At 35.5% G+C, this 24,593-nt stretch overlaps 1 protein-coding gene across 1 annotated transcript; it reads left to right on the top strand.

Moving 5' to 3' along the window:
* Positions 1-933: 933 nt before the first annotated feature.
* On the top strand, positions 934-22,858 carry LOC126812597 (transmembrane 9 superfamily member 3). Its single transcript, XM_050539065.2, has 15 exons — positions 934-1,131; positions 3,890-4,085; positions 7,087-7,209; positions 7,638-7,798; positions 9,932-10,009; positions 10,737-10,868; positions 11,305-11,471; positions 14,609-14,703; positions 15,202-15,332; positions 16,553-16,692; positions 17,216-17,284; positions 17,955-18,101; positions 18,475-18,558; positions 18,730-18,806; positions 19,624-22,858. Exons 1-15 carry the CDS (start codon positions 1,051-1,053, stop codon positions 19,689-19,691), a joined length of 1,749 nt encoding a protein of 582 aa, XP_050395022.1. The 5' UTR covers positions 934-1,050; the 3' UTR covers positions 19,692-22,858.
* Positions 22,859-24,593: the final 1,735 nt, after the last annotated feature.

Genomic DNA, 24,593 nt, shown 5'->3' with positions numbered 1-24,593 from the left:
GCGCTATCCCAATGTTCTTCGCGAGCAAATGGGGAGCGCTTTAATTCTCCGATTCGGGGTCCGTTTTGGGAATAGGGCCAGAAAATGAACCTACATAACTTTACCTTGAAAAAATAACGGCAAGTAGCGTGTAGCGGAGCGAATTTTCTGGAACTGCAGTTTGAGTTTGAGAACTAGACACCCTGAATCAAAATCAGAATTGAGTGATTTTCTGAAACCCTGAACTCCGGTTGAGAATTGCATCACCCAACCCAATGGTCAGTAAAAGTCACGGAATTCAGGCACTTCATTTTGCAGGATGGATTGATTTTCATATTTTTCCTTTAATATCCAATAAATTTTTTTTTTTTTCATCATTTTGCCACTGTCCGAAAAATTGATGATCTACAAAACACGATTTCGTGTTGGTTGGATGCTGTCGCCTCCGTTATTACTCGCTTCTGTTTGTCGTTAAACAAAGGTTAAAATAACCCGTACCTGACGGCTATCGTAACGGGTCCGATACTTATATGGCTACATTGTACGTATATTTTTACCCGTTGAGAACGAATAACAATTACAAATGTGGATTTTTTTTTTATTTAGGAGTATATTATATGTCCGACCATATCTTTTGAAGTCATATGCTTATTGCTTCTTTGACATAACGATACCGGTACTTAATTATCATGTGGACGTCGATTGAAGTCTTAAAATGGGAATTTGAACGCTGTCTCTCACTGTAGTCCTACTTTTTGGTCGCTGTTGTGAACTTTGGCCCTGAAGGGAGAGCAAGAAAGATAAAGCACAGTTTATTATCTTTTTTCCGAACCCCTCCATTGCTATGGAAACCTAATTAGTAATTAACACGGCTTGGGGGATCGATTAACTTGTCCACACATGTCACTATAGAGCTACCTTTGGAAAGTGTATCGGAGTTGTCCCCCTTGAGATCGGTCTACGTGGCCAATGGAGGCAGCCATATTTGTTTATTTCTTGATTGAAGTTACCTTTTAAATCCGAATTTATCTCCCATCAAGAAGAACATCGTATATCCTAACGTACTTCAAAATGTTTTTGAAACATTTAAGCATATTTTTTATTCTTTTAGTGTCGTTCCAGACAGTAGGAGGCGATGAACACACGCATACAGTAAGTTGACTTGCGCTGAAGATTTCATTTTGAGATAAATTTATGACGTCCAGCTTGTTTATTATGATGTGGCAAGGGTGATTACCGTCTTGAAGTAATGATCATATATCAGTGATACAAAAGTGAATCTTAAATTTAGAATCAATAATTAGATATGTGTAAAATATATAGTTGATTGAGAGAGGGTGTCTAAGAGACATGAATGGCTATTCATTTTTGCTTTACAAAAATCTTTGTCAATCATCGATGTCGAAATGACATATTATAATTATGTTAACGAATATGCCATCCATAATGCCATTTCTTCATACATTCTATTTAGAATTCGGTTAGTACAATAATACACCAGGTCACGATACGATTTGCATCACGATTCATACCTCGGGATAAGATTAGCCAAACCCTTTTTTTAGGGGGCAATTTTCCCCAACTGCTGAGCTACTGTCACTGTGGGGAATTTATTTTAGTGCATCCATTTTCACCCGAGATCAAACCTAAAATCGTTATATCATCAATGCAACTATGTGCTAATAGCAGCTATCAAAAATCACGAAACTTGGTCAGACATATTCACATAATATATGCCTTTAACTTTAAGGGTTAAGCTTTTTCCGGTTTCCCCCCACTGCTAAAGACCCCTACGCTCAAGCGAATTATTGAAATAAAATTAAACCATATGTTAGTCCCGAAATGACCTAGTTTGTGTCGAGTGGACGTTAAACTCCATTTCTCTCTCTCTCTCTTTAAGCTTTTAAAAGACACCACAATACCTGCAAATGCAAAAACTTTGTAATTAGAACCATTTTACCCAGGTAAATACACTGTACAGGTGTGGCCAGGTAAAAATTATAAAGCAAGATAAATACAATTTTATTAATTTTAGTAAAAATTTGAAAACAAACATAATTGAATATCATGGGTGGAAATAGGGCCTACAGGTAAATTGAGGTGTAGGCCTACTGAGAAATACTTGACAGGCCTCTCATGTGACTAGTCTCAGGAATCCATACAGGACCAGATTCGGCAGTAAAATTGGGGGCCTGTCATTCTGCCTATAGGCCTAGATCCAAGTTATCTCTCCAAATGTCTTCTATCTAATTCTAATCGGTCTTCTGTAGCATTATTATCAACTTGATGTGCTAGTGAGCATACTGACAGTTTGACGTCACTGTCATTAAAGTTTGTTGCCGTGCATCATTGTTTTGTTTACATTTCATTCTTTCTAGACTCATAAATTTAGGAAGTTCATTAATATGAATGTCACTATAGTATTACTATTAGATGACCAATTGTCTTCATCACTATTAGATGACCAATTGTCTTCATCAGAAATATTTAACAAGTTAACAACACATTGTTTAAATTGAACGCATACTGGCGAGGATGCTTAGGGGTGTTCGTGGCAAACGTCATGCTGTTGATAGTCCCCAGCCCTCTGTTTATGTTATCGATTAGTAACAGTAATATCCGGCTTCAAAGCAAGACAATGAGAGTTACCGTTCTTACAAATTAGATCAAATATTCCTTTCACCTGTTAGTTGATAAAAATAGAATTATCTCATACAGCCAATGGTGTACATTGTTGCTTTGGCATGTGTGTAAGAAAACATTAATGTCATTATCCCCGTAAAAGGCATCTTAATAGAAGGCTTGATCTTTCTTTAACTCTGTATAACAAGCCCTGCACATTTCGGCACTAATTTCGATTGGCTACTGGGGGTCACGCTGGCTAAGTGGGTAAGACGCTGGCTCGCTAGCCTGGAGGTCAGGTGTTCGATCCCTGCATTGGCCGAGAAAGCTAATCCAGATTTTCCGGTGTGGTTCCCCCTTGTTAGTGATGCGTAAAAGGGTTAATATCGCGGTATACATGTAGGAAATAAATTTTAAAATTGTTAAATTTTACTTTAAACATAATATTATGACATTTTTCAAAGGTGTGCATAGTTTTAAATGTGTGTGATAAACCCTTTATCACATACATGTACTTGTATTTTACATATATTATAATAATTATTAACTTTGGCACAGGAATCTTCTCTACTTTCATTCTTTCAATAACAAAGTTCAAATCTTTGACTGTGAGAATTCGAAGGCTTATTTTTATGATTTACTTTAAATGATTATTGATTACTGGGTATATAGTGACGGTGTCGACTTCAATGTGTTGCTATGTACGTAGTGTTGCCAGTATATTTGATTTTTTGATACCGTGACATTGTTTGTATATTGTATTTTCTCGGTCAACTGAACGAATTTCATTGCTGTCATACTTAACCGGAAATCAAAAAAACCCTATTCAAGTGTGTTATTTGAAAGCAACTTAATACCACACAAACGACATTCAAACGATATTTAAACGACACAATATCGGTTTATTTTTGGATAGCGAATTGCGACACAGAACTTGGTTGTATCATGCATCAGCCCTATCGTTATCTGATATGGATCACATTTTTTTTATAGGAAGTTTCAGGTAGTCTAGCAACTGGAAGGCTAATTCATACACATACCGTGCAGTACTTAATGCAAATTTTACTCTTCGATTACTTGAATGTACATGTAGGTCGACAGAACAGAGAAGTATTTAAACTTGACAGTTAAGCCTGACCAAGTCGAGTCAACCCCTAGACGGTTCGTAAGAGCTTGATTCTAAAGCAACTCAACTCGCCTACTAGATATGTCGTACATTGCAATTGAAAAATTCTGAATCAATATTTTTTTCCACAAATCTAAGTTTTTTTATTTTGTTTATTTACAGTACGTTGATGCTGAAGAAGTAGTTCTGTGGATGAATACAGTCGGTCCTTATCACAACCGTCAAGAAACCTACGAATATTTTTCCCTACCGTTTTGCCGCGGTCCTAAAGAAAATATTGGCCATTACCATGAAACTCTTGGAGAGGCTCTATTGGGTGTTGAACTCGAATTCAGTGGTATTGATATCGACTTTAAAGGTGAGATTTTGTAAATTGTCACCATAATATTATTACAGATATCCATCTGTGGGGATTTGAGGATTTAAAGGACAATGTTGGTGTCCACCAATATTACAATATGTGATAAAACTGGTTAAAAGACATTCCACTCACAGGTCTTTGCTACAGTTAATCGGTAACAATGATTTAAAGAATCAGGAAATGACGCAAAAAAGGAAAACACAAGTTATCCTTACTGGCTGAAGTAGAGAGCGATACTGGTAACAGATTGTTGATTTTCAGCTGGGAGGTTACAAGTACTTTGCATTGACAGAGTTGTCCCAACAGATCTTACTGTAGGCCTACCTGTTTGCTCATTAAAAATGTGATCATTTAGATACATGTAGCTAAATTTCACTCAATAAGTTTTCTTCCAAGTGCTTTGAATTTCTTGTCTTGTGCAGCAACTGCATGTGATGGGCGACTCTTTTCTTACATGTGTGACATCCTGACTTACCCTCTAATCTTATGACATGCATTAAAGATACATTAGTTAAGAGTTTTATAAAGAGTTGGACATTCTTGCTATAATAATTCAAAAATAGATGATAAAAAAAAGAGAAAATGTTGAAAATTTCAGTCAAATTACTCTGTTCTGAACGGAATTGTCACTGGTGGAAATTTGGACTAGAAATAGGCATCAGTTGTGTCTGCACCGTCTGTGAGAATTGGTAATCGTTAGATTGACAGACGATAACTCCACCCACATATTCTCATTTGCTAGGGTAGCCTCTCTTGGCAGGCCTTTCATCACCAGTTTCCGGTAGTGACATCAGCGACTAATGGTAAACATTAGCTTTATCCGCCATTTAATGATTAAATTTTAAATGGACGACTGTTTAAATCCAAACTGTATCCATGCCATCCGTGGATCTACAGAGTTGATTTTGAGCTTGTCGTGTAAATAAAGGTCTAATTAATAATTCCTATATAACATCTGAAGCCTAAATAAAGACTTGCAAAAGGCAGATTTAGCTCAAGTGCATAATGTATGTTTAAGTTTCATAAAATTTTGGTTAATATCATTATTCAAGTAGACACAGTTTTAATAGATAAAGTTATTATAATGCAATGTTATTACAATGCGACATTTTTGTGTACAGTGACAGTGTAATATGTACATGTATTCATAAATATTAGAAAAATCGTTTCATGTAATACAATCTCTAGCTTATAACGATCCTCTGTATTGACTGATTTTACCAACAAATAATTTTAATGATTCAGCCTGCAGTCCATAAATATATTTATGTTGTTGTATGATACACCAGCTGCAGACTCTTCCTAAGTTGGATATTATAAATATAAATACGAGTTTTATTTTATATGATTGTACTATAACAAAATGATGATTAATCCTGTTTTTCTTGGGCTATACGTGTATCTGAAAGTGAAACTAATGATTCATTTTCTCAGCTGTTACTACATGTACATGTATGTACCATTTTTGCCATTTGCTGTATAAGTGAATTTGAGTTTTCTAACTAATTATACCGCCAGCAGGCCAAGAATTAATGGTTTATACCTAACAAAATTTCAGCCGCTAATATAGTACCTGACATTTTTTATCCCCCACCTAATTGGTGTAGGTGTGTACCAGGCAAGCCTGGATGTAATTCCAGAATTTGTGCCAGACATGACACAGATTGTGCCTGACAAACATATGGCAATGAAGTATGCAATATCTGGCCAGGTTGTGACTTGGAATTGTGTCAAAGATGTGCTTGTATCTTTAGAAAAATGTTCATTTACCTTTAAATGACATTGTGTTTCAGTGTGGACCATCAGATTTGACAAATGAAAGTTACATGAACTATTTATCCACCCGACCGAGAAGTCACGCCTGTATTTATTTTCTGCAATATGAGTATTTAAATTTGACACAAACTTTGTATTTTAAATGAAGTGACAGGACCCCTTTGTTCTTCAAATGATAACCATACATCAGTATCATACTTTTATATTTTCAAAGTGCGACTTTTATTAGAATTAGAAGAATGTCATTTAGTGAGACAACCTTGACCCTCAACCTCATGGTTTCACCTTTTAAAGAATTATCAGATGCACTGGCTATCAAATTATCGTTAGTTAAAGATCTAATTGGAAGCCCTACATATATCCTACATGTTTTTTGACAAAAGATATTTTTGGCAAAGTTGTATTAAAGTTGGGCTGTTCAATGTTCATATTAATACAAATGCATGGTGATTTAAGTGGAATTTACCGTCGCACTAGGCTAATAATAGTAACGAGGAATCACTGGCTGGGATGATCAAGGCATTGATTTTCAGGGTGTTTTCATATGAGCACATGGAACGAACGTTGAACTGGCTTAATGTACGTCAGTTACTGTAAAATAATGATCTGAATTTCTTTCAAAATTTTGTTTCGAACAAATGGACAGGCATAATACAATTTGGGCCTGACATGGCGTAAAATTGTTACGGACACATCCGTGTCCAATGGCTTGTGTTCAGGCTTGCTACCAGGTGAATGCCTTGACAGTGGTCAATGATGCACATTTTCCACAAAGGCTAAGCAGTTTAAATGCTTGATACTTTTCAAAAAGATGATTTGCAATTAATAGATATGTGTCATCGTGGGACATCAGCCTTACTTTTGGCTTGTTCAATTTGTGCCATACTTGAATAATTATATCAATATAATAAATAAAAAATCAGTGCCAGACATAATGACAGGTTTTATCTATAACACTATGACACTGACAGGAACCTTATTTCCAGGCTTGTACCAGTGCTAATACATGTATGAAGCGGTACAATTTTTGAATGATTTCATTTATTTTGGATAAACATGAAGCCATGGTTCTGTTTTTTTTGATTGATTTTGTTTTTCTGATATAGATATAACGTGAAGCCATTATTTTTGAATGGTTCTGGTTTTTTGTTTGATTTTGTTTATTTTCTAATATAGATAAAACGTGAAGCTATGATTTTTAAATGGTTGTGTTTATTTTCAGGTGATATGAGTAAAACAGAGTATTGTAGCGTTGATTTATCAGAAGAAAAATATCAAGCATTTGTTTATGCAGTTAAAAGCCATTACTGGTACCAGATGTATATTGATGATCTGCCAATTTGGGGTAAGTTTCTTTAGTCTAAGGGGGGTTATGGGTGGTGGTGGCTGACCAAATGGTTTAACACATGCGTTTAGATCATAAGGTCTGTCATAGTGATGTGATTTTGATTCCTAACTTCACTTGTTTGTGACCAGGAGTAGGGTCGTCTGTCCAACCTCGTGGGATTTTTGCAGGTTCTTGGGTTTCCTCCCACTGCTAAAGACCCATCTACGCAAGCAGGTCATTGAAAGAAAATTAAACTATTTCAACCATGTTAGTCCTGAAATGTCTCTCATCGCGTTGTCCAGGTAAAATTTCCCTCATAAAACAATTCATGGGGGTATACGAGTCTTCATTAGCCCTGTCGGTCCTGAACAGTAGGATGTTAAACCGTATTTCATCTCATTTATCAACAACTATATTATTAATTGTCTGCTGATGAATAATTTCAGGTATTGTGGGAGAAATTGATGAGCACGGTGATGGACATTATATCTGGACCCACAAGAAGTTTGATATTGGTTATAACGGTCAACAGATCGTTGATGTTAATTTGACAAGCGAGGCCAAGGTCAAACTGACGTCAGGAGCTAAACTATCTTTTACATATGAGGTAAGTTAAAATATTGGAACGCTTCTTTTTAAAATAATGGAACAGTATACGCCCACATTTTGATTTTGACGTATATTATTGTCGCCCCTGTCTGAACATCCGAAATGCAAAATTTATGTTAATTTCCGAAAGATCTTGGTTCCTTTTCATATTGACGCATGTCGGACCATAACGCTTCTTTTTAAAATAATGGAACAGCATACGCCCACATTTTGATTTGGATGTATATTATTGTCGCCCCTGTCTGAACATCCGAAATGCAAAATTTATGTTAATTTCCGAAAGATCTTGGTTCCTTTTCATATTGACGCATGTCGGACCATAACATCCTGGATTATGGCACCTTATTGTACAAAAATCAGTTTTTTTGGCTTGTTCTCTGTCCATCTCTTGCAAAATTTGGGCACATCTTGCATGGCAAACACTTGTTTAAATTCTGGAAGAAAACAGAAATTGCAAACATAAAGCTTAGTCAATCTGCATCAACCCTGGTTGGTTGCTCAGACAATTTGGCTGCTGTTGGTGCATATTTCGTTGCCTGGCAGCCTGTTTTTATACGCCCACATTCATCCAATTGTTTTAAAATTGATATATGTTGTTTACATTAGTGAAATGAAGAAGCCTATTTAATTTCAATAATTTTCGTTTATTACGTTTAGAGTTATGGCCCCTGTTTCACATTGTTGAACCTTTTGAACGCTCTACTGCCAAAAGTTAACATACGATCTTTGTGAAATTTATATGCAATATTTGAGTTAGTGAAACGAAGAAGCCTATTGAATTTCAACAATTTCTGTTTATTACATCTAGAGTTATGGCCCTTGTTACACTTTATTGAACCTTGTGAACGCTCTAACTCCAAAAGTTATCATCCGATCTTTCTGACATTTATATGCATTATTTAAATTAGTAAAACGAAGAAGCCTATTGAATTTCATCAATTTCTGTTTACTACATCTAGAGTTATGGCCCTTGTTTCACTTTACTGCACCTTGTGAACGCTGTTAACGCCAAAAGTCATCACCCAATCTTTGTAAAATTGATATGCATGATTTAAATTAGTGAAACGAAGAATCCTATTGAATTTCGGCAATTTCCGTTTATTACATCTAGAGTTATGGCCCTTGTTTCACTTTATTGAACCTTGTGAATGCTCTAACGCCAAAAGTTATCATCCGATCTTTCTGAAAATTATATGCATTATTTAAATTAGTGAGACGAAGAAGCCTATTGAATTTCAGCAATTTCCGTTCATTATGTCTAGAGTTATGGCCCTTGTTTCACTTTATTGAACCTTGTGAAAGCTCCAACCCCAAAAGTTATCACACAATCTTTCTGAAATTTATATGCATTAGATTAGTGAAACGAAGAAGCCTATTGAATTTCGACAATTTCCGTGTATTAGATTTAGAGTTATGGCCCTTGTTTCACTTTATTGATCCTTGTGAACGATCTAACGCCAAAAGTTATCACCCGATCTTTATGAAATTTATATGCATGATTTAAATTAGTGAAACGTAAAAGCCTATTGAATTTCAGCAATTTACAATAATTACTTCTAGAGTTATTTCCCTTGTTTCACTTTGTTAAACCTTGTTAATGCTCGATTGTTGACAGTTATCATCCGATATGTATGAAATTTATATGCATCATTTAAATTTGTGAAACAGGTCTATTGAATTTCTGCAATTTCCGTCAATAATTTCTAGAGTTATGGCGATTGTGAACGTTTGAATGACAAAAGTGATCATGTGATCTGTATGAAATGTATATGCATTATTTAAATTAGTAAAACCCATGTTGACCGCTCGGACGATTTAGCTGCTGTGGGCGTATGTTTTGTTGCCTGGCAGCCTACCTTTAAAATTCTGGAAGAAAAGAAAAATAACAGACGTAAAACCTACAGTCGCAACCAGTTCAAAAATATTGATTCACAACAGTGAATGTTATCTGTCTTTTTATACCTACCAGCCCAGTCTTCATAAATGTATATTTATACTCAAATATACACGATTACAGAATAACTGGAGTCGTTTATTTGAAATAGTACATATTTTTGTTGTCTATATATATGTGAGCGTCTGAATATTTTTAATGATTTAACTGTCATGTCTCTCTTGTATTAATTTTCAGGTGAAGTGGCATACATCCAAAGTCAAGTATGAAGATAGATTTGATAAATATTTAGATCCAAATTTCTTTCAACATAGGGTAGGTTATATTAAAATTTCTGGTTTTGTCAGACCTGCCCTTAGAGATGCTGTGGAAAAGATAAATCTCTATACAGCCAACTTGACGAGTGAAAGGTAATGTCAAGTATTCCAATACATGTGATGGATAATCTAGACTGTCTCTGGTCAAACTGATTAATCTGAAAATTAAATGATTAGTGTACTATTTTATGGGGATTTGGGTTGCCGAATGGTTAGCGTGTGTGTGCTGCATCATAAGGTCTGTCATTGATTCTACTGACATGATTTGATTCCCCGGTTGTACGTGACAAGAAGTAGTGTCGCCTGTCTAACATTGTGGGTTTTCTCCGGGTCCTCCGGTTTCCTTCCACTGCTAAAGACCCCTACACGCAAGCGAATTATTGAAATGAAATTGAACTATATTTTTGTCCCGAAACAACCAAGTTTGTGCCGAGTGGACGGTAAACCCAATTTCTCTATCTCTGTACTATTTTGTTATGCAGCATTACTCCATTTTAGGTCTTCATACACACAAAAACTAAACACTTTCAATTTCATTAAATATGAAAATGAAAGGAAAATAAGTATTTGAAGTTCTCGACTAAAGTCGACCATGTAAGAATTAGAATATTGGTCAGCCAGCTTCTTAGACAAACCCCAGTCTTGGCCCCGGGAATATCGTACTCTTGTATTTATCGGAATGAAAATAAAAAATAAAGTTAATTTCTGATGGATTTTAATTTCAGATTCACTGGTTTAGTATCTTCAACTCGTTTATGATGGTGATATTTTTAGTGGGTTTAGTCAGTATGATATTGATGAGAACTTTACGTAAAGATTACGCTAGATATAGTAAAGAAGAAGATCTTGATGATATGGTAAGATTCATTATAGCAGAACAATCAAACTGTAACTATTCTTAGTAGGGTTGCCTGTCCAACCTTGTAGGTTTTCTCCAGGTCCTCGGTTTCCTCCCACTGCTAAAGACCGCTACGCTCATGTGCGTTATCAAATAAAATTGAAGCATATGTTAGTCCTGTAATGACCCAGTTTGTGTCGAGTGGATGTTAAACCCCATTTCTCTTCTCTTTATCTCAAGATGTTGAGTTGTTCCCCCATAAAACAAATCCACAAATAAAATCCAATGGAATGGAATTGATAATGATGTTTAATTTTCTACAAAAACAAATCGCAAAATTCTTTTTCTATCTTTATATCAGGACGTAAAATTGACCCCACACAAAACAAATCAACATATAAAATCCATTAGTAATGATTCTCATTTTAAATTTTCTAAAACAATTTGTTTTACAGGAGAAAGACTTGGGAGATGAATATGGTTGGAAACAAGTCCATGGAGATGTATTCCGTCCTGCTTCACAACCGTTATTATTCTCAGCTCTTATCGGAACTGGTTATCATATTGGTATTGTATCACTATGTGTCATCCTGTTTGCTATAATTGGAGAACTTTACACTGAGTAAGTTATTGATGAATTGTTTGTAAAGATTGTAGGGGGGATTGGATGGGCCGAATGGTTAGCATGTGCACGCTGAATCATTAGGTCTGTCATTGAGTCAACTGGCGTGGTTTCTATTCCCCGGTTGTATGTGACAAGGAGTAAGGTCGTCTGTCCAACCTCGTGGGTTTCCTACCACTGCTAAAGACCCCTACGCGCAAGCAAATTATTGAAATAAAATAGTACTATATGTTAGTCTCGAAATGACCTAGTTTGTGTCGAGTGGACATTAATCCCTTGTGAACTACATGGCTAAATGAGTCATTAATCAGTTGGCCTTAAGGTAAGACGCGGGTCGAAAATGTCTAAAAATATTCCAAATTATGAGTTTTGACATTTTCTGATTTTCGGCAGGTTAAATATGTTTATTATCGTATTACGAAAAAATTAAATTGACAAAATAAAAAATAAGTACCTAATTTCATGTTTTAAAAATGCCTAGGTCAATTAAAATCAATTTTTTTGTAAAGAGAATCGCAAAATATGCCACCGTCTTCGGCTTGCGTGCCGTCGACAGCATTGTTATGGTCGCCATGTTTGATATATCGATGGAAAGAGGAAGTTCCGCTGCGTTTTATGGTCGTAAAATATTCTATTTATAACCGTTACATATTTGGCAATTGCCGGTTCTTTCCGTTAAAAAATATCACGGAAACTGCCTTTTATGGGTTTTTGAATACATAATAAGGGTCAATCGGTTGTGAACTTTTCTGGCGCATGCGCAGTACATTATAATCGAAACGTAGCCTAGTTACGGAGATGCGCGATCAAACACGACTCACCATTTAGTTACTATTACTTATAAATGACAATCGCGACTACCGGGACGTTCTTTTACTCATTTTTATATCCTAGTAAAAGTTTACGCATGTTTTACGGGGTTTTTTTAACGAACAAATTAATTATTTTCCATTACATATATATGGACATTATGGCTGCCAGGAACATTTCTAAGAAAAAATAAAGATTTTAAAAAAGCAACCAATTTTCGAAGGATTTTAGTAGTGAAACAAAAATAAAATCCATTAGTACTATTATACTATAGTAAGTAGTAGCAATACAAGTATTACTATCAGCACTGCTAATATAAATAAGACAAATAAGAGACACATTTTCTATTGATATTATGTATGGCTGCCTGTACAAAAAAAAAAAAATATAGACCTAATTTTATTTGATTTTTCTTATAGTAATTTTTTATTAGTTAACTAAATCACACCATGATAGATAGATGCTTAGTAGCTTGTTGTTACAATAACACCAAGTCAATAGAACAAGTTGCCCACTATTTTATTGATTTTAACTTAAAAGCAGAAATATTTTAAAACGAGTTTCAAAAAGAAATTGACACAGAATGTTTGTTGGAAATATTAAAGATGTGTTTGTTTCCAAAGACTGGTGTTGTAGTGATGGCCGTATAAAAACGGAATCAGAGAAGTGTGTGAAATGTTAACTATTGCTGCTATTCAGCCAAATAATCAATTCTATTAAAACTGTAGAAATTCAGCCAAATTAGGTTGCAAAAAAAAACAGACAAAGCATCAACAATTTTAACTAAAATGGGAGAGAAAGTCTCTGTCAATTTCCAAGATCGCTGATTAGGATGCGTGGTTGCACGAGTGGGTGGGCTACTGTATGATACAGGCACAGACAACATCAACCCTAGAAAATATCAGAATAAAGCCTACAATTATTACTACTAAGTTTTTATATGATTCTGTAAGTGTTTAGCACTATCTATAAGCCGGTCTTCTACGGATCGCATGTGTTTGTGTTGTTTTTATTTGAAGATCGCGACAAAATCGACGTTTTCTCAGAATGCATATTTTGCCCCTTAGGAAAGCCATAAAATGAAAACTATTATACCTAGAACAATGAAATTTGGCATGATATTAGCCCTATACTTACTGTACAGGAATATCTATAAATCATTTATGTATGTTATATTCATATTTCACAATTGGTCTTTGTAAAATGGAAAAAAGTGGAAATTTTCAAGTGATGAAGTCAACCAACACCCATTTGCTAAAATGAAGGTTGTAATTAATTTTGTATAGATAATCCTGTACAATGGTTCTTTTGGAATTCAGAAATAGGTTGTTTTATGATATATATTAGGTTTCCCGGGAAAACTACTTTTCCTAAAAATTGTATAATATTTCACCGTTTGCCTCCAATAAAATGTTCATAACTTAGTACCTAATATACCTAGGCATTTCATACTTTGCACATAAACTCATAATAACCATATCCAAACACCTGCCAAATTTCAATAAAATCCATACAGTAGTTTAGAAAATAGATTTTTCCTGCCACGTCTTACCTTAAATCGGTGTAACTTGTAAGTCTGGCAAAGCTAATCTACTTTACAAGTCTGTGTAAAATGCAGTTAAATTTGTTTTTTTGTATAAACATGTAATAATATATTCAGAAAAAATTGGATAATACTAAAAAATAGTTTTAAAAATGTATCTTGCTAACGTGTTGTAAACAAATTCGTCAAAAATAGAAAGTCCTGTTAAGTACCACAAGAAATATGTTTTTTACCCTTATTATTGAGGGAGCCATGGTGGCTAAGGTAAGGCCCTGTCTTGCTAGTCTGGAGGGTGCGTGTTCGCTCCCAGCGTTGGTCAAGAAAGTTCCTCGGGATTTTCCGACGTTGTTTCCCCTTGTCAGTGGTGCATGATGGGGGGCCTGATCACATGGACAGCCGTTTAGCCATTCAGATGAGATGAAAAACAGACACTGCCATATATACGAAATTAATCATACTTTTATTGGAAATATTATAACTGCGTTATACTTTCCTGGCAATGTATCTTCAGCTAGTGGTAAAATTTAGATTTCATTGATAATTAAACATTGAAATGCTGTATTTCGGATTATGAATTTTTCAAACTATTTTAATAATGAATAATACAGGAGGTCTTACGTTAACTGACTACCTGTGTTGATATTGCATAGTGAATAATGTAGGCAGTGGCTGGACTTCTCTGTTAAATAATTTAGTTCCTGTGAGGACCATTCGTTTTTATGTACAATGTTCTATTGTAGGAGGGGCTAATTATAAGTACATCTATGTCCGTCTTTTATTGTAGAAGGGGCTCATTATTAAGTACATCTATATTCGTATTTGCTGCTACTGCCCCTGTTAATGGTTATTTTGGCGGAGGATTGTATGCTAGAATGGGAGGTAAGTCAAATGGTTTAATGTTTTATGGTTGCTGTTGGCTATTGTGGTTAAAATTGAAATTCAAATTATTGCCACCATTAATTATAAGCATTCAGTAGTGTATTCTTTCTCTAATCTAGAAGCCATGGTAGGTCAGTGAGTAAAGCGCTGGCTCACTAAGAGGTCCTTGGTTTGATCCTAATAATAGCTGAGATAGTTCCTCTGGATTTTATAGCCTGGTCCCCACTTGTCAGTGGTGCAGGATAGGGAGCTAGGCTCGACAAGGAAAATGTCTGAGATACTTTGTACACATTGGTATTAAGACAATTGAACATAATGAAGATTTTGCCGAAATAAAGAGTAGGCTGTAGTGTGGCTGCCTTAGCAAAATTTCCCTCATAGCACACTAAATAATGTAAGCCCATTTTCATAAGCTGAGATGGTACAGAAAACTAAATGGTTTAACCCCACCCCATTTCATTTAATAATTTAGTGAAAGGTAAAAATTGATATTTTCAGGTAAACTGTGGATTAAACAGATGATGGCTAGTGCCTTCTTGTTGCCAGCTTTAACTTGTGGTCTTGCCTTCTTTATTAACTTTATAGCTATTTATTATCACGCTTCTAGAGCTATTCCATTTGGTACTATGGTGAGTACATTAATTTATTTACAAGTTTTCAAATTTTTCATACTGCCGATACAAGTTCAACAAGGAGTCTTACGTATAAGGTCTGTCATTTAGTCATGTGGTTTTGATCCCAAGTTTGTATGTGACAAGGATTAGGGTTGCCCTGCTATCAAGCAAATTATTGAAATCGCAAGATCTTGTTTGTGTTAAGTTAATGTCAGACCCCCATCTCTCTTTGGATTGGTTCTGTTAGAGTTTTGTCAATATTGACAGTTGGAATATTGAACAAGGGTCGGCATAAATAATGCTGCACAGGCAAAGTTCTCTCCCTCATAGAGATTACCATAATATGGTAATCTCTATGATCTTCTCCCTCATAGAGATTACCATAATATGGTAATCTCTATGAGGGAGAAGAACTTTGCCTGTGCAGCATGTTTGTTTCAAAATGACTGAAGTATATTGTCGCATAGTGCTTAATTCTGGTCCCCCTAGCCCCTCCCTTTTCTCATTTGCTGAGAAGACCATATTTTGGTGAGGACTGATGACACATTAAACCGTCTTCTGTTATTGAGGGGTTGGGTGACAATGGTTTTAAGTGTATGCATGGTTTTGTTTCCCCATTTGCATCAACGCCTGTCCAACCCTGTGTGTTTTCTCCGGTTCCATCTGGTTTCCTTTAACTGCTAAAGTCCCCTACGCGAAAGCGAATTATTATAAAAAGTTGAAAAATGTCTTAGTCTCAAAATTACCTAGTTTGTTTGTAGTGGACGTTAACCCCATTACGGATGCTGGCTCGCTAGCCTGGAGGTCAGGTGTTCGATCCCTGCATTGCCCGAGAAAAGTTCATCTGGATTTTCCGATGTGGTTTCCCCTTGTCAGTGGTGCAGAATGGAGGGCCTGACAAGGACAGCTGTCTAGTCCTTCGGATGAGACAAAAAACCGAGGTCCTGTGTATACATTGGAATGCACGTAAAAGATCCCTTGGCAGTTGGAATTCGATATAAGAGTAGGTGATAGTGCCGCTGCCCGGGCAAAATTTCCCTCATAGCACACTGTATGGCGTTTGCCCGTCTTCATTAGCCCAGTATAGGAGCAGAACAGTTGGACGTTAAACCCCATTTCATTTCAACTCCATTACTCTCTTTCACCTCATATATTTTGTATAATTTGTATAATTTCAAGACTTATGATTTCTTAAACCCTGTCCTTTCATCTCTATGTATTTTGTATTATTTCAGGTTGCTGTCACCTGTATTTGTATATTTGTTATATTACCACTGACCCTGGTTGGAACAGTATTAGGTAGAAATTTAGCCGGACAACCAAACTATCCATGTCGTATTAATGCTGTACCCAGACCTATTCCAGAGAAAAAATGGTAGGTTACCCTCCATAGATTCTATCTTGGGAATATTTTAAATAAATTTCAAAATATCTTCACAAAACTTACTGTTATAATTTATTCTGAAAATTGTGAAGATATCTACATATAACGCAGAAATCCAGAAATAAGTTTACTAAATTCTTGTATATTTCATTCAATTTATATTGGAAATCTTGATTTAAAATTGACATAAACCTAAAGCCGAGGACTGTCATTATGAAAGTTGAATCTCTAAAATCTTTCATTTCCATTCAGTATATTACAAAGATATGAATTTAAAATTATGCGTCATTGGGCTTCCTTTATAAGCCAGTGTAATCTACAAGTGTTGGATATAATCTTTTGATGGGCCTCTTTTTAATCCGATGGAATATAAGCCAAGAGATTACCTTTAAAACTTTGGTTTTGTTTTCTCAATTGGATGTCAAATGATCAGTTTGAATTATTCTACAGGATGTTTAGGCATCATAAAATGTAATCCTTTTACAGGAATCATATTTCTATTTTCTATTTATAGGTTTATGGAGCCTGCTGTGATTGTTGTTCTTGGTGGAATTCTACCGTTTGGTTCCATCTTCATTGAAATGTAAGTTAGGTTTAAGTGGGAAATTTCAGTTAGGTCCAAGAGCAGGACTAGTTGAGTCTGCAGTTTGGCTAGAAAGTCCTGTTAGTCAATCAAGGAGCAGGAATATAGAGGTAGTCCGAGTATAGAGCTTGGTCAGTCAATCCAGGAGCAGGGGTACTACTGGGATAGTCAATCCAGGAGCAGGGGTACTACTGGGATAGTCAATCCAGGAGCAGGGGTACTACTGGAATAGTCAGTCAGATAGTTTGGCTGATCATTTTATGGTCCAATTGGGAACCAGGGAGCTGGTCAATCCATCTTTCTGGAGAAGTTGTCTGGTTTTCCCCAAAACCTATCTTTGACCATCAGCATGTGTTCACATTTCTATGGAATACAATTACTGCTTATTACTGAGCAACGTTTAGTCTCGTCTTTTCTAGTCTTGATCATCATTGCTAGATATATACCAGAGAATCCCAGTAAATAACAGTAATTGTATTCCATAGATATTGTGACCTGTATAACTCAAATTCAATTACTAAATCTCATTGAAACAATTCATCACCAGAGGGACTAAGATCTTTCTGGGTTGTCCCACAATACAGAGATATGTTTTGTTTATATTTGAGGTGTCGGCTGTATTTTGTTTATATTTGTGGTATAATGAGATATATTTTGTTTTTAATTGTAGGTATTTTATATTCACATCGTTCTGGGCATACAAGATATATTATGTATATGGTTTCATGCTACTGGTGTTTGTAATATTGACTATTGTTACTGTGTGTGTAACTATTGTATGTACTTACTTCCTACTCAATGCAGAGGATTATAGATGGTAAGTTGCAATCATTTTCTTGTTTAGATGGGATGAATTACCAAGATATAGAGGAGGCGAATGGTTAGTGCGTGCGTGTTGTATCATAGGGTCTGTCATTGAGTCAACTCGCGTGGTTTCGATTCCCTGGTTGTACGTGACAAGGAGTAGGGTCGTCTGCCCAGTCTCGTGGGTTTTCTCTGGGTCCTCCCAATGCTAAAGACCCCTACGGGCAAGTAAATTATTGAAATAAAATTGAACCATATGTTAGTGCCGAAATGATCTAGTTTGTGTCAAGTGGATGTTAAACCCCATCTCTCCAATCCTAGAATTATTTTGACGATACTTGTATTGTACTGGTAAATGTTATAATATTTTTATATTTATTTTTCAGGCAATGGACTAGTTTCTTAGCTGCAGCTTCAACATCAGGCTATGTCTATCTCTATTCATTTTATTATTTCTTCTTCAAAACAAAGTAAGTTATCCAACATCAGATTGTCCCGGCTTCTAATTAAAATAGATATAGATGGAAATCAAGCTCTCTGGACATAATTATTTGCCCTGGCCATTATTCCTGCTGATAATATAGTTAGTTCTTCTGGTAGTTCATCCAGCAATAGTGATTATATTATTTGTTTCATTTCAGAATGTATGGCTTTTTCCAAACAACGTTTTACTTTGGTTATATGGCTTTATTTAGTGCAGCTTTGGGAATCATGTGTGGTAAGTCTCTCTTTTAAATTTTGTGTATTTTTACTCTTGTTCAAAGTAAACCATACAAGTCTCTGTGAAATGCAGTTAAATTTATGTTTTTTTGTATAAACATGTAATAATATATTAAGAAAAAATTGGATAATACTAAAAATAGTTTTAAAAATGTATGTTGCTAACGTGTTGTAAACAAATTCGTCAAAAATAGAAAGTCCTGGTAAGTGCCACAACAACAAATACAATTTTTGCCCCTTGTCAGTGGCACAAAACCCTGTGGGTCTAGCAATGATCAGTGTCCAGTTGTTTGGATGGGATGAAAAAATGAGTAGATTTTCAGACAAATTTTCCATATAGTGCACCGCTTGGTGTTGGCCCATTTTCATTAGCTCAGTCGGTGCAACAAATGAAAATCCTTAAAGTTAAAATTTCATATTTTTAAGTTATATTTTAAAAATGTATTAAAATAAAGCCCTAAAATAGATGGTATCTATAAACAGTCCTACCTTGTTAAAGAATAATCCTATTAATCCTATAATTCACTATTGCCAGTTGAGAAATTGGCAAAAATATCATTTTAAACTTCAAATTCAAACGTTTGAAGATAGCTATTCCATTGTGGGGAATAGGAAAACAAGGGAGGTAATTGTGTTATTATTTCCGGTGTGAAGATTTTTAAATGTGGGAAAGATAACCTATGATCGTATAATAGTGAGTTGACAACCTATTGAGCAAAAAACATAGAAATAATTATGTTTTGACTTTCTTAGAAAATATGAAATTGTAACTTTAAATATAACATACTTTAATTCATATAATAATTGTTTTTCAGGAACGTTTGGTTACATGGGAACTAGTCTGTTTATTCGTAAAATCTACTCCACAGTGAAAATTGATTGATGAATTGATATTGTGTGCAAGGGAGAGAGCGAGAGAGAACAGAAAGAGAAAAAATTCTGCTTTATAAATAACTTATGGTGAAAATATATGTCACTGTGGTGAAACTAAACTATAAAAACAGTTTGTTAAATATTGTTATATTTGTGATGGTGTGAATGAAAAAGTCGGAAGATAGATAATAGTTCAACTGGACCTGAGTTCTTATGATTTGTTACAGTTATCGAGAGAAGTGAACAAAATTAATTAAATGTGAAAAGTCGTACTTGAGGATGGATTGGTCAACATCTTTTACGTACGGAACTTGGTCAACGACTTTTGACTGAACTGTGGATATATTGTTTTTGTTTTCGTATATATATATTTTGGGATATTTCTTTATCATTTGTTCTTAGTTCATTGTTTCAGTTTAAAATTCACAATGAGCAAAACTCGTTTTAAATAAACGATTAGTTTAACAGATTTCCTCAAGAGCTCATTGTGAATGGTTGTCATGGTTACCTTTATTTCGATTCATCAACATCAGTTGGAGCACAGTTGTAAATGCATCACACCTTGATCTCTTGTTAAAATGGTACATGGAAACTCTTGCCTTGATCTTAAAAGGACTTAATCAAGATTTAGTCCAAGCTCCAATGTGTTCTTGAACAGTTTGTATCCGTGGAAATTACATCAATCAAGGACATAATGGATGGATATAAGCCATGTTCCTCGACTGGTCTAAAGCTGATAGAATAAAATAATTGATAATAGATGTCCTAGACTTCAGTAGATGGTTTGATAATAAATGAAATCCTTTGAATGGACACAATTTGCAATTGTTAAGCGGTAAGGATAAGAAAACCTTGTTCATTCATCTGCCACACCCCATTCTCAAACGATCGTTACCATGTAGGAATGGCAACAAGATCTTGAGACACCTACTGTTTCTGTTGACAAATCTACATTAAAATGTTTAAACCTGGAATTGACCTTATTCTTCTCGTTCTTGAGACAACGCTCTTCAAAAAGTGCCTGGCCCTAAGTTAACAAAGAATTTCTCAGTGTTAAGTTAATAATTTGATCAAAATTGTTCACCTTGTTTTAACTAAAATATAATCTTTTATAAAACTTTTCTTCTTTTAATGTATCAAATACATCAATATGAAACTATGTGCAAAGTTTTGTGTTTCTGGATCAAAGATATTTCTCATAAACAGTGATTAAAAGTTGAGTAAATTCCTAACTTATGTCTGAGAATGCTTTGTTGACTTGGGGTCTGAGGATTCGTTAATTTGTGTATGATTGATATGAAACTAAATATGTTCTGTGGACAATTTTGCATTGCTTGAAGGATTTTGATTTTTTTAAGTCGCAATTCCGAGATGACTGCGATGATGTCTTGGACCATAATTTTTTGGTTCCTGGTTCATGTAATGTTCATAATCTGCTGGTTTACGTGGAGAAGAGAATGATTGTTTCATATTGAGCTTGTAAATACTACCCTTCTCGAACATGCCCGCATTGACCACAAAGCTGTAAAAAAAATATTGTATTATGTAAAGCTAGTTCTGAAACTTAAGAGGGTATTAATTACATGACACAGTAAGTCCTCGTCTGAAATACAGATCATGCTGTTGTTTTGTAATAATTTAATTTAGTTCATACTACATTCTATAAAATCTAGGATATTATTCTTCATTCCTGAAGATTTTGTGTACATATATATATATATATATATAGATTATAAAAAGGACCACAAATATTGATGTCAGAAGTTGACCCTAATGAATAAAAACACCAAGCCTGTCAACATTTTTCAAATAATGCTGATCATCAGGCTTCCGAGATTCATATTGTTGCCATGAATATCGATGTCAGAAGTTAACCCCTATTTAATAAAAACACTAGCTTGCTAATCGGCAGGCTTCTTGGAAATTAAACAGAGAAGTCAGCAGATATCAACACTAGTACACGTTGATAACTGTTGATTATTTTAAAATGGCTTTATGGTAGGTGATGATACCCTGTATACATGTATTAATGGGGTTATTGCCCAGTACTTTTGTTATAGTATGTTGGCAACAGAAATTCGGTTTAAAATCGGCGTTACTTAAGGTCATGTTTAATTAGTTTCATCCTGTATATGACCTCTTGTGTTTTGGGTAAAAAAATTTAGTTGTTCACGTTTGATGTGTTGATTTGTTTTGTGAAGTAGGGATCTGATTACATTAAGATTTTATATCTGCAGATTAAGCCAATGTTGAGATAACTCTGATTAGATGTTGCAACAGGTGCTTATCACTATGGATACCTGTCATTTAACACAGGTGTTAATACGTCAGAAGTCATCAAGGTAGGAATACTACCAAGTTAGGGCTAGTTGGGTACTTTACACATCGCAAACGCATACACAGGGGCCGAGTTGTGAGTAGTATACACCTCCTGAAAGCTTGTGTCTACATAGACCGAGTCGTAGTACTCACAGGTAGGGTACATGTCTCAAGAGCATACATGTACTTAGTAGTGTACATGTCTGAAGAGCATACATGTACTTAGTGAGTAGTGTACCATCCTGAAGCATATTATCTACTTAACAGGGTTGATTCCATCAAATCTACATCTTGTTCTACCGAGAATGATTGTTGTATCCTCCTTTCACAGATGAAATCAACACATCAAATCAGTGTTAATTGAAGTGAATTTGCTCCTGAAGGCCACACCATTTTGATGATCTGTTCTTCTGGAACACGTTAACATTTGTTTTATTATTTCTGCAGGAAAAAGGCTAATTAAAAACCCCAAAAATACTTGGTTGCACTGTTTAAAAGCTTTTAGTTCTGAAAATGTAAACAAAACCTTTTTCACCTGATTCAAGTGGCTATTTAATTATCAAGACCCCTGTAGAACAGAAAATCAAATTAGTGTGGCCTAAATTTAAAGTTTGTACATGTATATATATATATATGACTTGAAGAAGTCAAAATTAATCCTTTGTACTTCAGTCAGTACTCTGCCTGTGATTGCTGGGTTTTTGTGTTACTATAAATATCTATATGGAGGGATAACGTATCGTTTGGGATAGTAAAATAGTTTTTATTTTAACTTATTATTTACATGTATTGTACATATATCATATTTTCACATGTATATTTATATGCAATCTGAATCTGATTAAAACGTTGAAAATATCCTCTTCTTAATTTCTATCTTATAAACTGGAGCCATGGCGGCTCAGTAAGGCACTGGCTCACTAACCAGACGGTCACGATATTTGCGGAGAAAATTTGTCTAGATGTTTCTAGCTAGGTTTCCACTTGTCAGTAGTGCTGGTCTGCGAACAGGCTAGGAACGGCGCCTTATTGTTAGGTTGACACTGGGTCATTGAAGACGATCATGATTAATGCACTGTTCTAGGAGGGAAATTTGGCCTTCACTTTTCATTGAATTCTAACTTAAATACACAGGATCTCGTTTCTGTCCCATCCACACAACTAGGAAATGTTGCTTGCAAGACTCCAGTCCTGCACCACCATCAATTGGGAAACCATACTGAAAAATCGTGAGGAACATCCTGGTTTGTAAGACAAGGACTTCCTCACGGAGCCACCTTTACTTTCACACTATTTGGGTGTAAAGTAGGGCTTTCACTTCAAAATTTTCATTGTTGGTCAATTTTAATAACGCACAAAACATTTGTAAATTGAATTTTCCATAGCCCTTGGTCTTGACCGGCATATACGTCCGCTAAGGAACCCATGGTGTAAAGATTGCAGTCAATCAGGACTAATGGTTTGTTGATTGTTCATCGGTTGGGTACATGTATCTTGGTTTTCTTACAAACTGTGGTAATAAGAAGTACTAGTGCATAGTATCTTCCAGTCGAATTAAGTTTATATTTATACCAATAGTTTGTTCTATTTAACTTTACGGTTATTTAATTCACTTCATCTCAATCTGAAGACACCTTCTTCCAGTACAGGTTGTGATTGTCCGACTCCACATCAACCTATCTATCGAAATCTGCCAGATCTTTTGAAAGACGAGCGCTGCAGTGACTCAGTGTGTTAGCCATTGGCCCACTAACCTGGAGGTCCTGTGTTAGATCCCGGTATGGGCCGAGAAAGTTCATCAGGATTTTCTGACGTGGCCCTTATCAGTGATACAGATTGGATGGGATGAAAAACCAAGGTCGCGTGTACACATTGGCATACATGTAAAAGAATCCCCTGACAGAAATCAAAATACGTGTAGGCTGTAGTGCCGCAGTCTGGGCAAATTTCCCTCATATCACAATGTATGGAATATGCCTAGTCGGTGAAGAACAGTAGGATGTTCAATTTATTATTTTTTTTTGAAAGACATGGATTATCCAGAGGTTTGGAGTGAACAACCAAATGCGAAGTGGAAAGGAGTTTATGGTCTATGGTTACCTGTGCAATGCTAGGAGCAGAATTTTGCCCAGATAGTGGTATTGTCCAGCCTTCTACATCAAATTCCAACTGCAAAGTGTTCATTTTACTATTTTCTCACTTCCGGAGAGAGAGAGAGAGAGAGAGAGAGAAATGGGGTTTTACGTCCACTTGACACAAACTAGGTCATTTAGGGACTAACATAATATGATTCAATTTTATTTCAATAATTTGCATGCGCGTATTGGTTTCAGCTCTGGGAGGGGTTCATGAGGTGGGACAGGCGACCCAACTCCTTGCCACTTCAAGCGAGGAGAGAGAGAGAGAGAGAGAGAGAGAGAAATGGGATTTAATGTCCACTCGACACAAACTAGTTCATTTCTGGACTAACATATGGGTTAATTTTGATTTCAATAATTCGCTTGCGCATAGGGGTCTTTAGCAGTGGGAGGAAACCGGAGGACCCGGAGAAGACCCACGAGGTTGGACAGGCGATTCAAGCGAGGAATTGAAA

Source organism: Patella vulgata, chromosome 2, assembly GCF_932274485.2.
Source record: "Patella vulgata chromosome 2, xgPatVulg1.2, whole genome shotgun sequence".
In the NCBI taxonomy this organism is placed as follows: domain Eukaryota; kingdom Metazoa; phylum Mollusca; class Gastropoda; family Patellidae; genus Patella; species Patella vulgata.
The sequence above is the reverse complement of the archived record's forward strand: the minus strand, read 5'-3'. Positions and strand labels throughout refer to the sequence as shown.

Coding starts and splice junctions, on each gene's coding strand:
- LOC126812597 (XM_050539065.2), top strand. CDS start 1,051: ATGTTTTTGAAACATTTAAGCATATTTTTTATTCTTTTAGTGTCGTTC. Junction 7,210..7,637: donor TGATGATCTGCCAATTTGGG/GTAAGTTTCTTT, acceptor GAATAATTTCAG/GTATTGTGGGAGAAATTGAT. Junction 15,333..16,552: donor CTATTCCATTTGGTACTATG/GTGAGTACATTA, acceptor GTATTATTTCAG/GTTGCTGTCACCTGTATTTG.